At 40.6% G+C, this 17,686-nt stretch overlaps 1 protein-coding gene across 1 annotated transcript in view; it reads left to right on the top strand.

Moving 5' to 3' along the window:
- Nucleotides 1-17,686, top strand: part of HECW1 (HECT, C2 and WW domain containing E3 ubiquitin protein ligase 1) — a 162,687-nt gene that overhangs the window by 112,083 nt on the left and 32,918 nt on the right. The window contains exons 12-20 of the mRNA XM_062510258.1: nt 606-727; nt 3,496-3,681; nt 4,290-4,424; nt 9,718-9,823; nt 10,007-10,103; nt 12,077-12,160; nt 13,154-13,263; nt 15,447-15,567; nt 16,938-17,051. Of these exons, the coding sequence (XP_062366242.1) occupies nt 606-727; nt 3,496-3,681; nt 4,290-4,424; nt 9,718-9,823; nt 10,007-10,103; nt 12,077-12,160; nt 13,154-13,263; nt 15,447-15,567; nt 16,938-17,051 (1,075 nt within the window). The remainder of the gene's footprint in view (nt 1-605; nt 728-3,495; nt 3,682-4,289; nt 4,425-9,717; nt 9,824-10,006; nt 10,104-12,076; nt 12,161-13,153; nt 13,264-15,446; nt 15,568-16,937; nt 17,052-17,686) is intronic.

Below are 17,686 nucleotides of genomic sequence, written 5' to 3'. Positions count from 1 at the left end.
TTTGGCTTTGTTTTCTTTACCGTACAAGTCCCCAAAACCTTAGACTTGTCAAAAACAATGCAATTAAAGTAAAGGGTGATGCTGGATTGGGAGATCACATTTCTCTAAAATCAGCTGCAAGGGAAACCAGAGTGGACCTGGGCGACTGAACCAAACCATCAGCTGGTGAAAACCAATGAGGTCACATTACATTTAGGGACAGCAGCAGACTTGATCCAGAGTTTCATAAGCTACAGTACAGGAAACCATCCAGCTCCTGCAGCTGCTGTGGTAAACACTGCATTACTAACCATAAGGACATCTGTCAGTTTGCCAGCAGGATTGTCTTGGGAATGCCAAGGTAGGTGCATTGGCCAGGTGGTTGGTTGGGTTTTTATCATCACTTTTGCAACTGTTTCTGAAAGATTAAGTAATAGACTTTGTTTGCCACTACATTAATAAGATTCTGTGGCTTGTGTTTTGTTTTTTTTTTTTGTTTGTTTTTTTTTTGTTGTTGTTTTTTGTTTTGTTTTTGTTTTTGTTTTTTTTGTTTGTTTGTTTGTTTTGGTTTTGGTTTTTTTTTGTTTGTTTTGGTTTTTTGTTTGTTTGGGGTTTTTTTTGTCCAGAGATTAGGAGGGAAGGTTCCCTTTCTCCTGTGAATTCTCAAAAAATCACCTTGTTGCTGCAGTCTCCAGCTGTGAAGTTCATCACCAATCCTGAGTTCTTCACTGTGCTGCATGCAAACTATGTGAGTAATGATGATTTGCTCTCTCGCATTATTGATTTTTGAGCTCCCAGTGCTGTCCCAGACCTTCAGGGAGAATGCATAGTCAGTCTGAATTGTGTGACCTGGGGCTCAGTTGTCCTTTCTGAGTACCAGACCAGGCAGGCAGCACTACAGCCAGGCTCCTCCAAGGAGGCACTTGCTGGGATTCTGCCTCACACAGGAGATTCCATGGTACGGAGAAGCTCATTAATGTTATCCTCCCAGAACAAGCAGGAACCCTTGGTTTCAGCTTGGTTGGTTCTGATGTCTATTGCTGCAGGCAGTGAAGTTGTTGCCTTTTGATCCAACATCTTGAGAAATCTTACCCAGATACCACCAAGTCTCAGGGAAATGGAGGGAGAAAAATTTACTTTTGCAGTTTGTTTTCCCAGAAAGGGAGCAGGCATAACTGAGTGAAAGAAATACTGACTTGTGTCAGTGTAGCTATTTTGGAAAAAGCACAAATAAAAACAAATTTTCAAAATTCAAGTAACTTTTTTTTTTTTTCCGTTTTCTTGCAACCCTGGAGGGGAGTGGAAAAAATGTAGTATCAGGAGGAAGCAGATAGGGAAGTCCCACAAGGAGATGCAGTCCTAGTTTGCCATATAAACATGAATTCTGACTGTTTGGAAAGTCATCCATTTCTGGGTAGCAATGACCTTCCTTTTCAAAAGGAAAAGAAAGCAAAATACTTTGAGAGTGGCCTCAGCACAGTCTGTTAGCTAACTGTAGGCATCAGGTTTTGGCTGTGGCACTTTGTGGATTGAAGCCAGTCGTCCATATCCAAGCATCTGCCAGAGATTATCGCCCATGAGATCCTGACAAGGAAGGGATGCATTAACTCATCTGACATTCCCTGAACTAGGTTATGGAGTGCAGATAATTGCTTCCATTGGCAGGGTGATGTATGATGATTTATAGCTGGGAGCAATTTAATTTCTGATCAGCATAGTTGTTGGAAAAATGAGCAACTGATTCCATAGTTGTGTAAAGAACAGCTCACAAGAGACTAAATCCCAATTATATTGAAATTTAAAAAAAAGGCAAAAAGAGGCCTTCAGTTTTATCTTTAAAACATGTCTCTAATGTGAGAACCAGAATAATCTCTTAAAACATCTGTCTAATGGTCGCACAGATACCACTTGTACAGGAATAATGGCCCACATGACTTTTGCCTTAACCTGAATGTAATATTTTAACCACAAGCCCCTATTAAAATTTCAAGTTATTAATTATGCCAGTGAAGTTGGGATTGGAAAATATTATCCAGCAGTTAGAATTAAAAGGGATAGGCTGTCATTTTTCAGATATTTTATTTCCATGAAGAGATAAAACTAGATTGCACTCCTTGTTTCCCTAATGCAGCTTAGAGATACTCAAGACAGTCATTGATCATACATTAGATCAAAATACAACTTTTGTTATGTGGTAGGTTGGGATCTTAAAAGTCTGTGACCATGCAGCTTTCCCAGGTTATAAGCAGGTCATCTTCAGGGCAGAGATCATATCTCTGTGATTTCATAACATTTACCAGCCCTTGTCATAATTAGGGACCCTGTACTACAGGGAGCATTCTCAGTGGTATCGCCACAATAAATCCTTACATAACAAACATTATACCTGTAGATGTTTTATTGCATTTTGGTGGTTGAAATGCACTAAACACACGTAGAAATTGAAAATTCAAAGCTCCTGGGTCAGATTCTCTGGACATATTCCAGGTCTGCACACTGGAGCTCACTTCACTGAAAACAGGAGTCCTCCAGTGATCCTTTATTACTCTAATGAGTAATAATTCAATCTTTTGGTCTGACCAGCAAACCAAGACACTCACTTTCTTTTTAGTGAAAGGCTCAGGAGATGTTTGTGAAGTTTCCTACTCTGTCTTGAGGAGCTTTTTGCCTGAAGTGAAGTATTCAAAGAGTAGCCTGTGAATAGGCCTGTGTGTTGTCAGCACATTATTTTGTGGTGCTCTATCTTTGAGCACACTGTAACAACAAATACAGTTCACTGGGCCCCTATTCTGCAATCAGATCAGTTCACCACCTTGAGCTGCCTCAGGCCACATTCCCCTAAGAGGTGTATTTAATGCCCATTGTGAGATACAACTCCCTGCCTGAGGGGTGGCATGCCTCCATCTGACAAGCTCTGTAGTCATCACAGAAACAAATAACAGAAACAAATACTGTGTTCCAGGAAACAATTCACATCTTCTAAAAGTAGACAATTAAAAAGTGTTTGTTCCTGTCCTGTGGCTGTATAGTCACTATAAAAAAGATAGCAAGCTCATATGGAGACATCTGCTCTGGGGTTCTCTGAAGTCCATGAGTCCTATCATGCGCATCTTGATATCAGTTATAGCAAAAAATAGATGTTCACAGCTGTCTTTGCATCTCCCTGGCACTGCACAGGCACACAAGCAGTGTTTCTGTCGACCAGTAAAAGAAATGAAAGGGGCAACTACACGCAGCTTGAGTGTGTGATGTTTCAGCTGACCATTTTTGAAGTGCATTAAAACGGCAGTTCTTGCACAAGCTAACTGTGCATAATGTGTGAGATATTTTACTTTCCAGATTGGTATGTCTTAATTATGCATGTAAGGTAGTCATTCAAATCAAAACAATGAGATGGAAGTGTTTCTTGATTCTAACAAGATTTGTTTTAGTTCTTTGGGCATATGGCCCATGAAATAACTAAATATGTTTTGACATCAGAACTGGGTTTCTTTCCTTCTCTTATCCGTCTCACAGAGTGCCTATCGAGTCTTCACCAACAGTACCTGCTTGAAGCATATGATTCTGAAGATTCGTAGAGATGCTCGTAATTTTGAGCGGTATCAGCACAACAGAGACCTAGTAAATTTTATCAACATGTTTGCTGATACCCGGCTGGAGCTTCCTCGTGGCTGGGAGATAAAAACTGACCAGCAGGGCAAGGTAAGAGTGCCAACAAAACTAATCACTTGTTTAAGACAACACTACAGACTACATAATTATTAAATGTTTCTTCCTTCTTGACTCAAAATCAGTGAAGATTTGGTTTAAACAACACAAGCAGCAAGGTGAGTTTTTTTAGAAGCAGGATGAAAGCTTCAAAGTTTCAAGACATTTCTAGCTTTCTCTAGCATACTATACCAAAGGCAAGGCAGCATTGGACTGACATCAAAGTTGGAGCCAGAGTAGATCTGTTGTGACTACAAAATTTGACTCAGTGTCTCTACCTTTAATGCAGCTTTGCTGACTGACCTCTGGAACCACCACATAGGTTAAAGCAGCGTTTCCCAATAATACTATTCTCGCCTGTCTTGCTTACATTCTGGCCATTGTACATGATTTTGGCCTACACAACTTCTGGTATTTTCTAAGAGCTATTCTAGCTTTGAGTAGTCCAGTCCTGTTGTTTGCAGGTGCCTTCTATGGACTGTACTTGCCCCAGGCATTTCCGATGCATAGATGCCAGTGGTTTTCCTGCTGTGTTCCTGCAATGCCATCACAGACTTGGCAGTCTTCATATTAAAGAAACCATTGTTCCTTTTGTGTTTCAGTCTTTCTTCGTTGACCACAATAGCCGTGCTACCACCTTCATAGATCCCAGGATCCCGCTGCAGAATGGGCGCCTCCCAAATCACCTGACTCACCGGCAACATCTGCAGCGACTTCGTAGCTACAGTGCTGGAGAGGTAACTGTGCTCATATCAACTCAGGAACCTCTGACAGCAGTCTTCTCTGGAATTATAAGAACTTTTTATATTTTAAAAGCATCAACACACACTGTTTTGTGAATGTCTATCTTCCAAAGACAATGAAAGGGATATTTTTGTCTTTCTAAAGGGTTTATTTCAGAGCTTGCTGGTTTATATTTTGATGGTTTTCAGAATAAAATAATAAGCTAGTAAAGCAAAACTGAAGTGATGACAGAATGGATTTTTTAAAAAAATCCATATTTGACATCCTGGCCTTGCTTTACTGAAGTTATTCATTAATTTTTTTGTAGCATGGTACCTCATATGTTTCTTCATTCCCCACTGTACACTCTGTTCTGAAAAGATAGACTCCCTAGAAGTAGTGCAGTAATGTATGCTGAGGTTTGCTTTCCCAGCTTTCAGTCATATTAAATATCTTTCCTATGTATCATGGCCATGATTTTTATCACTGAGGGTCATAGACAGGCTTGAAAGAAGCATAAATACTGTGTTTGTATTGTGGATGTAAGTAGGAAAAACTACCAGCAATCAGACTCTTCATCCAATAAATCCATGCAGTTAAACATTTGTAAAGATTGTTGCTGAATAGAACTAGAGATGAACTATGGGGAAAGGATTTTTCACTTCCACAAAAATATCCAGAGAAGTGCTTGTGAAATTAGCATCAAAATTTATTACAGTGGGTCCAGTCTGTATATGTCTCACTGACAGGTGGGTTGGGATCAGGAGCTGGACAGAGTGTGAGGTCAGTTCTTCAGGACCAAAGGCAAATCAGGCATGAGTAGCTTGGGCATGTTTTCTCCATCTTGGGTGAATACAGCACCATATTTTCTGAAGATAGAAGTATATCAATGTATCTGTTTCAATCATATCTTCCCACCAGCTTAGCAACTGCCCTCTGCCAGCAGCCTTCTGTTTAGTGTTCCTGCTGTGATTGAATTACTGGCATGACAGTGATAGCCACCTGCACCATCATTCATCCTTGAGCCCATTCTTGCCTGAGGCTTGCTTGCAAAATCACCGTGTCAGGGACAGAAACACCACAGAGAAACTTAGATGACCTAGCCCCAAAAATACTTAGTTTTGCAGGCACTGGCAAGGCTGGCAAGGAGCGATATGCAATAAACCCCGCCTCCCCCCCCAAAAAAAACAACCTGTACAGAGTAGGGAGTCAAAAGTATTGAATACTTTTGATTAGTCATTTTCTGGGGAAATCAAAAACTGTACTTTGAGGCCACTGTTCTAGCATCATCAGCCAATGAAATAGTCACCTCCCAGTCCTGGTGACCCAGGTCCCACAGTGCTTCTATGCCCTCGTCATAGTCAAACTTCTTTGTCATATAGTCAAGTAGCTTCTAGTTTGGAAGTGTCGGCTGCTCCACTGGAAGTGCTCCCATTGATTTCCAAGGACTTTGGATTGGTGCCAAAAGTCCCTCATTTACAAGGGAAATATTCAACCCTTTGCAGCTCAGTCCATTTATTAAGAGCCTCATGTTCCATGCCATTTCCTCCAAGTGCATTTGGATGTTCTTTGGCCTATAAATCATGTCTGTAGACTCACACGTGGGGCTTTGTACTGGCCATGTGTCAGCTGTCTGCAGTCTTGGAGGTTTCTCTGCTGAGCAGATGGTGTGGCCTCTGGAAGCTGTCACCAGGACAGTGTGAAGTACCACAAAGGACAACTCACCAGTTTTCAGTGTTATGTACATGTGTCAGAGGAGCCTGAAGGACATCAGAACAGTGAAGTTGTGGTTGGCAGAGAGGGAGACAGAAAAGAGAGCCAGAAAAGAGCCAGGGTAATGAAATAAAGGACCTCTGCAAAAACTTCCATTGTTGTGTTTAGATATCTGATATTAAAATTGTTTTATATATTAAGTTGAAAAAAAATGTTTCAAATTCTTTATTAAGCACTTACTTAAGGTTATCAGTATTTTACAAGAGAAAGGGAGTTGTTGCCACTCTTAGTTACCTGATTTTTGGAAGAAAAGTTCAGGTAGCTGTAGTGGCCATCAGTAACTAAAGCATAGGTAACTAAGTGATTCCTTTCCTTCTGCCACTGCTATAAACAGAACAGTTTGTAAGCAGTTTCTATTCCCTCTAAAGGACTTCCCATCTGCAGTGAAAATCAACATACCTGATTACAGGGTAGAGATTTTAAAGGCAGTGAGAGGAAGGAAGCAGGCATCCACAATGGATAGGCAAGATGTGCTGGTTAGCAAGAAGAGCAGAGAAGGTGCTAGAATATGGCAATATATAATTCTTACCAACCCAACCACAACAAGCAAGTAGCAGGATTCAAATGGACTTCTGAAATCCAGCAGTGATATAAAACCCAGGAAAAAGGTATTGCATCTTGAAAGGCTCTTCTGGTAGTTTGGACCATCCACTCTGGTTGCAACATCCCAGTATCAATTTCAAAGCTGTTAAAACCTGACATAAATCTGTCAATTACTCTGCACTATATCAGCCAGGTCACTGAATCATTAGAGGGGTCACTCTTTATTTTTTATTAGAAAATAATGTGCTAATCAAAATGAAATTATTCAATTAGAAAGTCATAGTAGATTAGATGATTTTGACTGAACACTGAATTGGAGCAATCAATTGTACTCTATTAGCTAAGAGTGGAAAGAAAATTGTTAGCAAAAAGGAAGTTAATTAGAGGGCTGGGAATTTTCCTGTTGTGTTGCCAGAGAAAAATAGTTTGGAGGTGTAAATATGCAAAGATCAGATACAGCATGAGCTACGTCTAGGGATGGTAACAAGGAGAAGTACACCACTTTATTGAGGTGTGTACAGAACCAGATTCTGACAATCTAGATTATTTTATCTCTTAAATCAGAACTGGGAAGATGGGAAGAAGAGAGCAAAAGTTTCTTTTCACAGGCACTATACAGATTTCCTTCCAAAATTCTTGCTCCGGGAGAAATATGTCCAGGCACTGGAAAGATAATCAAAAGGAGTGGTGACAAGAGCAAGAAGAGGGAGCCAGGCCCAGGCTGGCCAGAAGTACCCTTCAGTTCCCAAATGATGAACAAATACCACCTGGTGCTAATTTTTATGGGAAATATATGTTTAACTCCTCTGTTATTCCTCCCTTTCCCCCTTTCTATCTTCTGGTAAGTACAATAATGTGTAGCAACAGGGGTGTAGGATTTATCCTTGTCAAGGATGAATCAGCGTTCACCCTTGAAAACAGACTCGCCTGCCATCCACGTTCCCTTGCAAGTCAGTTCTACAAGGACCTGAGGAATAGGCATCCTCACCTGAACTCCAGGGCTCCCTAAAAGTGGAGAAGCTGAGCCCAGCAATGCCTTAGCACCCTCCCACACATCCTAACTAGTAGAACTGGTCACAGGCCAGTGTGTGATCCTGGCTGTGCTGCCCACAGACAGCCCAAGAAATGGCTGCTCCCACACAGTCCTCATGCCCGCTGTGGATCATAGGGCACCTCTTGCACCTAAGGTTCCTCCCTGTGCCATAGCATGGATTGAATGCCGTAAAGGCCACAAAATGCTTGCTGGGGTGGATGCCTGGGTCACAGGGGAAAAGCTGCCCAAGCCTGAGCTAAACTTTCATTGTGAGTTGGCCTGCGACGGTGCGAGGAGACAAAGGCGGAAAATGGGTGCAAATTAAATCCTGAAGGAATAATGGAGTGAAACATTTGCCATGCACTTGTACAGCAGTTTTGTTTTTTAAATTATGGTGTGTTTGGTTAGAATAGTTATTGTTTAACCAGTGTGTTGACATGTATCAAGGGCATTGACTGGTGTCTTGTTACATGTACACATTCTAAGCTATATTGGTTCCAAAAAGGCAGCTTGCCAGATACATTTAGCTTCCCAGTTTTTGTGTATATCCAGTTGGAAGACCTGGCATTTGGCTGTACCACTGAAAATGGGTTGGCACCATTTGCTTGGATGCAGAGCTAAGCATTTAAAATATTGAAGTAGGGGCGATTTCTTCCTGAAGTGGTTGCCAAATGCTATAATTTGTGCAGTGAGAAAGGAGCAGCTATTAGCCCAGTAGAGTGGCAGTTGGAATTCCTAGTGCATCTTGTCCTGATGCAGCCTCACACTGCAGTCACAGGACAAGGGGGAGTGTCTTTAAACTGGAAGAAGGTAAATTGAGATCAGATATTAAGAAAAAATTCTTTACTGTGAGGGTGGTGAAGCACTGGAACATACTGCCTGGAGAAGCTCTGGATGCTCCATGCCTGAAAGTGTTTTAAGACCAGGTTGGAGGGGGCCATAGCAACCTGGTTTAGTGGAAGATGTCCCTGCACATAGCAAGGTGTTGCAACTAGGTGATCTTTAAGGTCCCTTCCAACCCACACCATTCTATGATTCCTCTCTTGGCCTCACTGTGGCTGTATTCTGGAGAAAAATGAGAGACAGGTGGGTTCATCTCAACTTCTACAAGTCCCCAGAAAGTTATCCAGCAAGTAATACCTTAATGCAACCAGTGCCAGATGTCATTGTTTGGCTTTTAGTATCTTCATACTGAAGAGTTTTCCCATCTTTTAAGAAAACTGCCTTCCTGACATGATTCCCTTTGCTAGGTAGTGTATTTAGAACAGTGGTTTTCTTTAAGTGCCTCAGTTAAGAGGCAGTGAAAAATTTCCTTGTTACTACTCTCTTTATCAGCTCTTTGTATTATGTTCTTTTTAATGTATACAATTCAATTTCGGGTTATGCAAGTTAGGCAGCCTTCTGGGACAATACAGGCTTCTTCTGTGCTGTGATCTACAAAGATAACACCTTCCTCATGTTATTTCCACTATGAAATTTCCCTTCAACAGTGCAGAGTGAACATTGCAGTATTGTGGGTTTTTTCTCTTTTCAAAAACGTTGAAAAAAAACCATAAAAACCTTGAAGTAATGCAGTTATGCTAAAACAAGACATGTTTGATACTTCAGAGTATGTAGTGTGACACTACAGAGATTTTATTTTCATTGAACCAGAGAAGTCCATCACTGCAATACTTATATTAACATGCATTTACTTTTGGATTCTGGTGCCTTCAGCACTGAGGAGGTGTGAGAGCTATGGATAATGGTGTATCTTCATTTGGAAGCACTGAATTACTTGCGTTATTTAGGTTGACTGGAGTATAAAGCTATCATTTTCATGCATGCTTTCTGTCCTTCAGTCAGCATCATGGACCATTCTGAAGGTTACAGAAGTAAAGATGACAGATCTTTTAACTGACTGGTGAGCTACTGGTGGTCAGTTTTGATCATTCTTTTCCTTTTCTCTGATGTTGTAGGCCTCTGAAGTCTCTCGAAACAGAGGAGTTACTCTGTTGGCCAGACCAGGCAATAGTCTCGTGACAGCTATTCGAAACCAGCACCACCACGAGGCATTACCTCTGGGTAAGCCAAATTTTTTCTTGTTCTCAAAGCAGTGCTCACAAAGGTGGGTTTTAGGACTTCTCATCAGCTGCATGCGCTGCCTCATGTTGCCCTGTGCCTCACTGGCACTACAGCCAGTGTGCCCCTGCAGAGGCACAGCGACATGGCAAATAAAGCCTCTGGGTTTTTTTTTACCTTTTTCAGCTTACAATGACAAGATTGTTGCATTTCTACGCCAGCCCAACATTTTTGAGATGCTGCAGGAGCGTCAGCCCAGCTTGGCCAGAAACCATGCACTCAGGTACCATTTTTTTTGCAGACTGCTGTACTCTACTTCCAGGAAGTGCTTTTTGTAGTGCGGAAAGCCAGATTATAGTAACTGTAGTACATAAGATGAACTTGAACTGTCACCATTAAAGAGTAGATGAGAACCACCAGGATTCATGAGGTTACTATAGTTACTTTCCACAGACATCCAAGAAGTAAGAAGAACCAAAATAAATATGATCAAATAGTGACATGTCTAATTTCTATTCTAAGTATTACTGAATAGCAGAAATTTTGTCTTCACCTGCAATTATCACTTTGCTTTTCAGAAGATAGAGTTAAAAGAGTGTTTGCATGGAAATCAGCAGCAGAACCCCAGTAACTCCAGCAGAGCCAGGATTTTGCTTCATGGTTGGATTTACACCCCTGTCATGGATATAGTCACCCTAGATTTTATCAATAAATAGGGACATTGTTATGAAGTGGATTGTACTCTTATCTTTAATCTTTCTCACATGACTTAAAGGTAGTAGTTTTCCAAAGTAGTTAAATTGTGTCTTTCTTAGGCTCATTTCTTTCCGATTAGATTTTTTAAAAACATCAGAAAACAGAACCAATCACCAGTACAACTTAAACTTATTCAAATTCCAAAGTTTGAATTAACTGTTTTTGGCCAAGAACTTAAGATGGCATTAATAAATGTCAGCGATGCTCGTATGCACCAGCTGAGAGTTTGACCAAGAGTTTAGGTTGTACTGTGCAGCACAGAAGTGTGGCTGCAGGGCTGCTGAAGGAGGAGAGGACCTCCAAATTCCTGCAGTGTGTTTTCTGCTGGTAGCCTTACTGATTCCTCATTTACCTCTTAAGGCCAGACAAAGAATTCTTTGGATGTAAGGATTAGACTTCCCTTCTGGAGGAACTGATACATGCAAATACAACCAGAGATAGAATGAAAAATACTCTCAGTATTCAAGATGTACAATTCTGTAACTGAGAATTTTTTACCTTCGCCATCAAATTATTCCAGACAATTTTTTTTTTCTCACCTGTAACTTGAATTCTCATTTCCCAGAGAGCAGATAATGCTTTTATCTCCTTTTGAGCAGAGAACAGAATTGACCAGTGATAGGGACTGGACAGTTTAGCCAGTGCATAATGCGATTTGTAACAGGATATTGAGCCTTTTGCCTCCAAGTCATTGCTGGTTATACCTTGGGCCAGGAGTGATCCAAGCTACTGTCTAATGCTCATGCAGCAGGTATTAAGCAAACTCCTAGGATGCAAACATCTGTCTTTTATAGACATTGATTGAAAGGCTCTAAAGCACATCCTTGACTTGTGGTATAATATTTTGTCTTAATACTAGAGTAAAAACATTTAGACACTGCAATGCTTTAGAAACACATTGTTAGGCTGGGGTGTAGATGTGTATCTTCCATGGTCCTAATCTGCTGATAACATTGTATCCTATGTTTCCTAGTCCTTATTAACAACAGGTATGATTTTACAAGTGCAACACCCTTTTTACTCTGTAGCATCTGTGTGTTTAATTCATACCAAGTTTAATTCATATCAAGTGTATGTTCAAGTGATATTTACCAGATGGAACTGACAGAGGGAAAGGAAGTGATATTACTGCAAATTCTGTTAACAAAAAGTGCTATGTTAGTTGTAGACTTACACAAAAAATCTGTGGTTGGTGGTCCGACACATGAAACTGGAGGACTAAGAATCACTCCGTTTTCTAAAAATGGGAAATAACATCTCTTTCTTTTGCATCATTAAACTGAATTATAGATATCGAATTTTCTTTGCAAGTTTGTTAGGAAGAGTAGAAAATGAATCGGCCATATAGGATGTTTGCCATTTTTATAAGGACAAATGGGAACTGGCAAAATACCAAAGAATAATAACTCTATGCATGGCTCAAGCTGTGATAATGGGTTTTTTTCTGGCTTTGTCTTTTTTTTTTTCTTCTCCTCTCCATAATAATCACTTATGTTTCAGGGAGAAGATCCATTACATTCGGACAGAGGGTACACATGGGCTTGAAAAGTTGTCGTGTGATGCAGATTTAGTAATTCTGCTGAGGTAATCAGTTTGGTCAATAGCATAATATCATTACTTACAGTACCAGGGAAACTATCTGGCTCTTTCTCAGCATAATTGAAAAGGTATTGTTAAATCAGGTCATACTGATAGCCATCCAAAATGACTCAGCCAGAGTGTATCTGTCAATTTGTACTTCCTGGAAGGCAGCCTCCATCTCTGCAGTAAATCCAGCCAGCTCAGTCAGTATGGTTGTTACCATCAAGTAGCAGATAAAAAAAAATTCAGGTCAAAATGTTTGCTTTTAATGGAAAAAAATCTTGTTTTTTAAAGAAAGAAAAAACAAAAAAGAGAGGAAAAAAATCCCGTCTTTCTCACTCCAGCAATGTAACTGCTCATGAAATTGATAATTTTACTAAAGCAGTGCTGCCACACATGCATGAAACCTCAATGCCCAGTGCAGTGAGGATTGTTTGGGTAATGAAGATAAGGCTTCAGTTTGTACTGGAACCAGAGAGCTTGGTCTTTAGGTCCTACTTCTTCTCAGTATAGCTAAGAACTTATTTTATTGTCTTGGTCTGAGATGGGAAATGTTGCATTACCCAGGTGGGGTTGGTGTAGTGTAACAGCACTGCCTAATGCAAGAAGTTTGCAACTTACTCCCACCATTTCAATTCAAAGGGTCAAAGCACTGAACTACATGAAAATGACCCAAGGAAAACAGCCTGGGAGACAGTGTGCATCTTTACTTCTCTCTGCTACTGTGTTGAAGGTGTTCCTGTTTCCTACATAGCCTTACATCTTTGCCCTCCATCAGTGGGCTGTCATGTTAACATGAAACATCTATTAAAATTAATTTTGTTCTTCATTGCTAGTGACCAGGCTGTCTTTGGAAAACCTATGGATTTTTTAGAATCCATGACTTCAGAGATTCACCCAAACATCTTACAGAGTGAATTTGAGCCATACTGCATATTTACATTCCTTCATGTGATGAATGTGACTAAATCTCTCCCTGTGACTTTTTGCATGCAGCCTTTTTGAAGAGGATATCATGTCCTACATACCATTGCAGGCTGCCTTCCATCCAGGTTACAGTTTTTCTCCTCGCTGCTCACCCTGTTCATCACCCCAAAATTCTCCAGGTAAGGAGATGGGGAAATTAGGACAAAATCTTGCATTTGTCATATTTCTTCTAGTAAATAGAAAGGAGCAGATTCAGAGCCAGCATCAGCTGTCAGCCTGCTAATTCCAGCGGCCACTCCAAATCAGATCCCAGCTGCATTTTTTTGCTGGATCAGTTTCCAGTGCTACTGTGTATCTGTTGAAGTGTTAGCAGTAGCTGAAACACAGATTTGCCCATGTGGAAGAAGGTATTTTGCTGTTTTTTATATCATTGGAAAGCATTAGGATGAGAAACAGAATGGTGTTCTCCAAGCATAAGTCATTGACATGGAAGCACATTAATTTTATGTGACAGCAGCAAAGAGCACCTTCCAAATTGAAGGTGTGTTGCAACACTTCCAGTACCTCTAAAGTTCAATCTCCTTAATCTGATATTCCAAAAACTTCACTTCTTCCCAAGGTGCATCTATTTTGAGACCTGAGGGGATCATCTTCATTGTCTAGCCTGACCTCCCGTGTTGAGCCCATTAACTTAGATTCGACAGGAAACATATATTCCAGAAAGACATGCTGTCTGAGAAGGTTATTTCCAGCTGTGCTATGTCTCTGCAGTTATTGTTTATGCTATAGAAATTTGAGGAGCTAATGTCTCCCTTTTGCCAAGAGACACAACCCCCACCACAGTCTCATTGAGTGGCTGTGTCCAATGGCCATTTTGAGAGAATCAACAGAAATGTGATCTGAAGAACTCCATTTTTGGCTGAGTTTTTTTGAGCATGCATTTAAATTATCTGATTTCAAACAAAATTAATGGACAAGAGAAGTTCAATGGATGTGGCTTGGATGTGGCTGTGGAAAATGGAAAAGTTTTTTGATGTGAAGAAGTTAAATGCTGAACCCTTCTCTACAGGAGGACAGTGTTCTGTCATTATGTCCTATTTTCACTAATGAGTTTTAACACCATTGTTAAAACAAGTTCCCCATATCTATATCGGGACAGGTCATAAGCAAGTCTCCTACAAGACAAAAAAATCCAAGTATATGGCACAAATGTGACCTAGGAGACTGTTCTTGTGAAAACACAAGGGCAAATACTCATTTCCAGCCACAGTGTCTACTTGCTAATTTCTGTTCTGGTTATAGAGCCCATGAGAGCACCTGGGGGTGCTCTGTTATTTCCTGGGGGAAAACAAAAGGCTGCCAGAAGAAAAAAGTGTTGCAAGCAATTCTCTTTGCGCTGCATGTAAATGCACCTTTCTGTTTTACCGGCAGAGACAGTAATGTCCTTCCCTTATGGCAACCACGATACTTTGGGCTCACACTAAGTGTGATGTGCTTTTTTTTCTTTCCTGTGGAGCATTCGCTGCCAGATTTCTCATAAAAGGGCTGGGCTTTTCATTGTCTTTCGTAATGAGATAGAGAAATGGGATTTCAAGAGAAATGGGATTTCATTAATCTATTCTTTGGCCTTTTATGGCATGGCACTTGTTTATATAAAAAGAGTAATCACCTACTTTGAGAATGCAGCCTTCTAAACAAAACAGGTTCCAAATTGCTGAAAAATCTGTTGTATGTGTGAATCATAATAGGGAAATGTAGCATTTCTTGCTGACAGAAATCCCTTTTGGTGCCACAGAGGGGTTTTGTGTTGATAGCTGGAAGTGTTTAATATACAGTCAGATTAACACAGGGAAACCTGACTCCCAGCTTGGCTAGGGTGCTGGGCTCCAATGGGAAGCATTGCTCTGAATTTCAGAGGTTTAATCCTGCCAAATAAGGGAATCTCCTATACAGTGCAGAGGAGAGAGCTCTCATAAAAGTGTAAAAGGATAAGAAAGCCTAAATGCCACTGACCATGAAAGGCAGATACACGTGTCAGCCTTTCTCATGCCTTTCTTGATCCTTCAGTTTCCATTCAATCACAGCGAAAGGCAGACGCAACACAAGGGCACACACAAGGTGAGTTTAACAGTACTTTTGGTGAAGAGGATACAGTCTCTGGAAGTTCATTGCAATCACTGTATTGCAGGAACTTACAACTCTGTTGATACCAGGTAGAGCAAAAATAACACTGAGTGCACTGTATACCTTCAAAAAGTTCCTAACATATTTATTAATCCGTTCTGTCTGGAAAAAGAAGCTGCATGATTTGGAAGAATGTCAAGCCTCTTAAACCTTAGGATGCTGTTCATTTTCCCTCCAGGGCTGCAGCGAGCAAGCGCAAGAGCACCTTCTCCATACAGGAGGGACTTTGAAGCCAAGCTGCGCAATTTCTATCGAAAACTTGAAGCCAAAGGATATGGGCAAGGTCCAGGGAAAATTAAGTGAGTATTAAAATCACTCGATTAGTCTAACAGGGCATAACTTTGTGGTTTGTCTTTCATTATCCATGAAGACAGGGATAGGGAGTGTAAAACACCCTGGATTTGCATTTTTGCATAACCGTAAGGGAAAGATAATATCTTTATATAACCTGCCCAAGGAGTTTTACTTCTTAAAGATTCGTATTCTCTTATACTCCCATTTCCTACCTATTTGACAGGGATATTCATATTCCTATCCATAATTTGCCAGCAGCAGAATTATCTTTCCAGGCAAACACCCACCAGATATTAACAACAGTTATATCATTGTAATGGTGGGATGACTCCAAATTATTTGGATCTACATATCAGTATAACTCAGGACCAGAACATGATCCTACAGAAATTAATCTGTACATGCAGGTTTAACATTCCATAGTTCTTTGTGTTGGTAGCCCTCCTAGATTTGAACTGGAGAGATTTCTGCCAGTCTTCATGTGTTTGGGGCTCTCATAGGATTGTGGAGTTTCTTCCCATACATCTTCTTAGTTGGCTTTTGAGTCTGTATCTACTTGTGCTCAGTCTAGTTATCTAATTCTGCCAAAGGGCTCTGTGTTTCTCAGGTATTTCCTGGGCATCTGGTTGGATTTATGCCTCAGGTTGGCTTCCTACCAAAGGACATCTGTTGTGGAAAAAAATAAAAGTATGAAGCCAAGCAATTTATTCCAGGCAAACATCATCAGCAAAATGATCTTACAGAGCTGAGGAGTCCTAGCTGGTGGTTGCCCCTTTTGGTGTCCTGCTAAATGGGTCCAAGGCAGACACGGAATATATTTTAGGTCTGTTTTAAAATGTCCATGAACATATGAACAAGAAGGGTTTCTTGCACAGATGGTGTGTAAAAGTACTATTCATTAAGTTGTTTTAGAGATTAGTAAGGGAATGAGAGATGTGTTGTATAAACAGAGGGTGATACTCCCTTTGCTTCCCCTGCCACAGAAGCAGTATTTCCATGGACATTCACTGGATTAAATCCAGGAAGTGTTTGGGGCCAATTCCAGAAAGCTGTGACTTCATGTACAAAGGAAACTCACAGCCCCCTCTACCATATAAATTTGTATGTATGGGTTGTTGCAGAGAGTCTTAGCAGTAGAGCAGCACTTTGAACCTGATCATGGGATTGCGAAGGAATTCTCTTCAAGGCACATAGAAAAGCTGATGGAACAGCTCCTGGAAACCTGTAATGGTCAAGTAGCACGTGCACCAGCAGATGCAGTTTTATTAAATTCTCTGAGAACAAATGTTGCTCTTTACAGCTGTTGTTTACCTTCAGCCTCACAAGCTCACACAAGACTCAATCATCAGATCTCTATTTCTGCTGCCCTTTGCAGGTTAATTATACGGCGTGACCACTTGCTGGAAGGCACCTTCAACCAGGTAATGGCGTATTCACGCAAGGAGCTCCAGCGGAACAAACTCTACGTCACATTTGTTGGCGAGGAAGGGTAGGGAACCACAGAATGCTCTCAGTTCTGAAGTAGCTGTTATGTTGCAAAACACCAAGTTGACTAAGGCTGAGCCTCTCCTGTTATGTAATGTTTCTTTGATTTTGTTTTACCTCTGAGTGATTCATCTTAATCAACTCAAACATTTGTTAAAAATGACAATTACAATAATGCTTCATTTTCCCATAACACCTTCCATCTAGATGTCTCAAAGTGACAGTTTAAGTGGTTAAATCTATTGTCATCTTGTTTGCTATAGATACTTTGACAGGCTGGAAAGGAAAACTCAAGTACAGGCCAGTGTTTACATACTGAACCAGCCTCAGGACTATAGTTAGAGACCAGATCTTTATCTTCTTTGTTACTCTAACTCTTCACAGTAGACCTGGTTTTGCTTTAAAAATTTTTGTGTTGCATGCCAACTAATGATCATTTGTTGTCCATATGTGGATTTCTTGTTTCCATCTTAAGTGAGAAACATGAATGCTGTTTAGTCCTTAAAATTTTATTCATGCTGTTGGAATCTGAAAGCAATAGAAGTTTCTTGGGAAGGCCTTTTCTCAGGAAGCTTTCTACAGCTCTTAAAATCCGTGAGCCATTCTTGTATGTTGAAAGCTAGCCCCTGACCTATTTTT

Source organism: Cinclus cinclus, chromosome 1, assembly GCF_963662255.1.
Source record: "Cinclus cinclus chromosome 1, bCinCin1.1, whole genome shotgun sequence".
NCBI lineage: Eukaryota > Metazoa > Chordata > Aves > Passeriformes > Cinclidae > Cinclus > Cinclus cinclus.
This window is presented reverse-complemented; position numbering and strand designations above follow the sequence as displayed.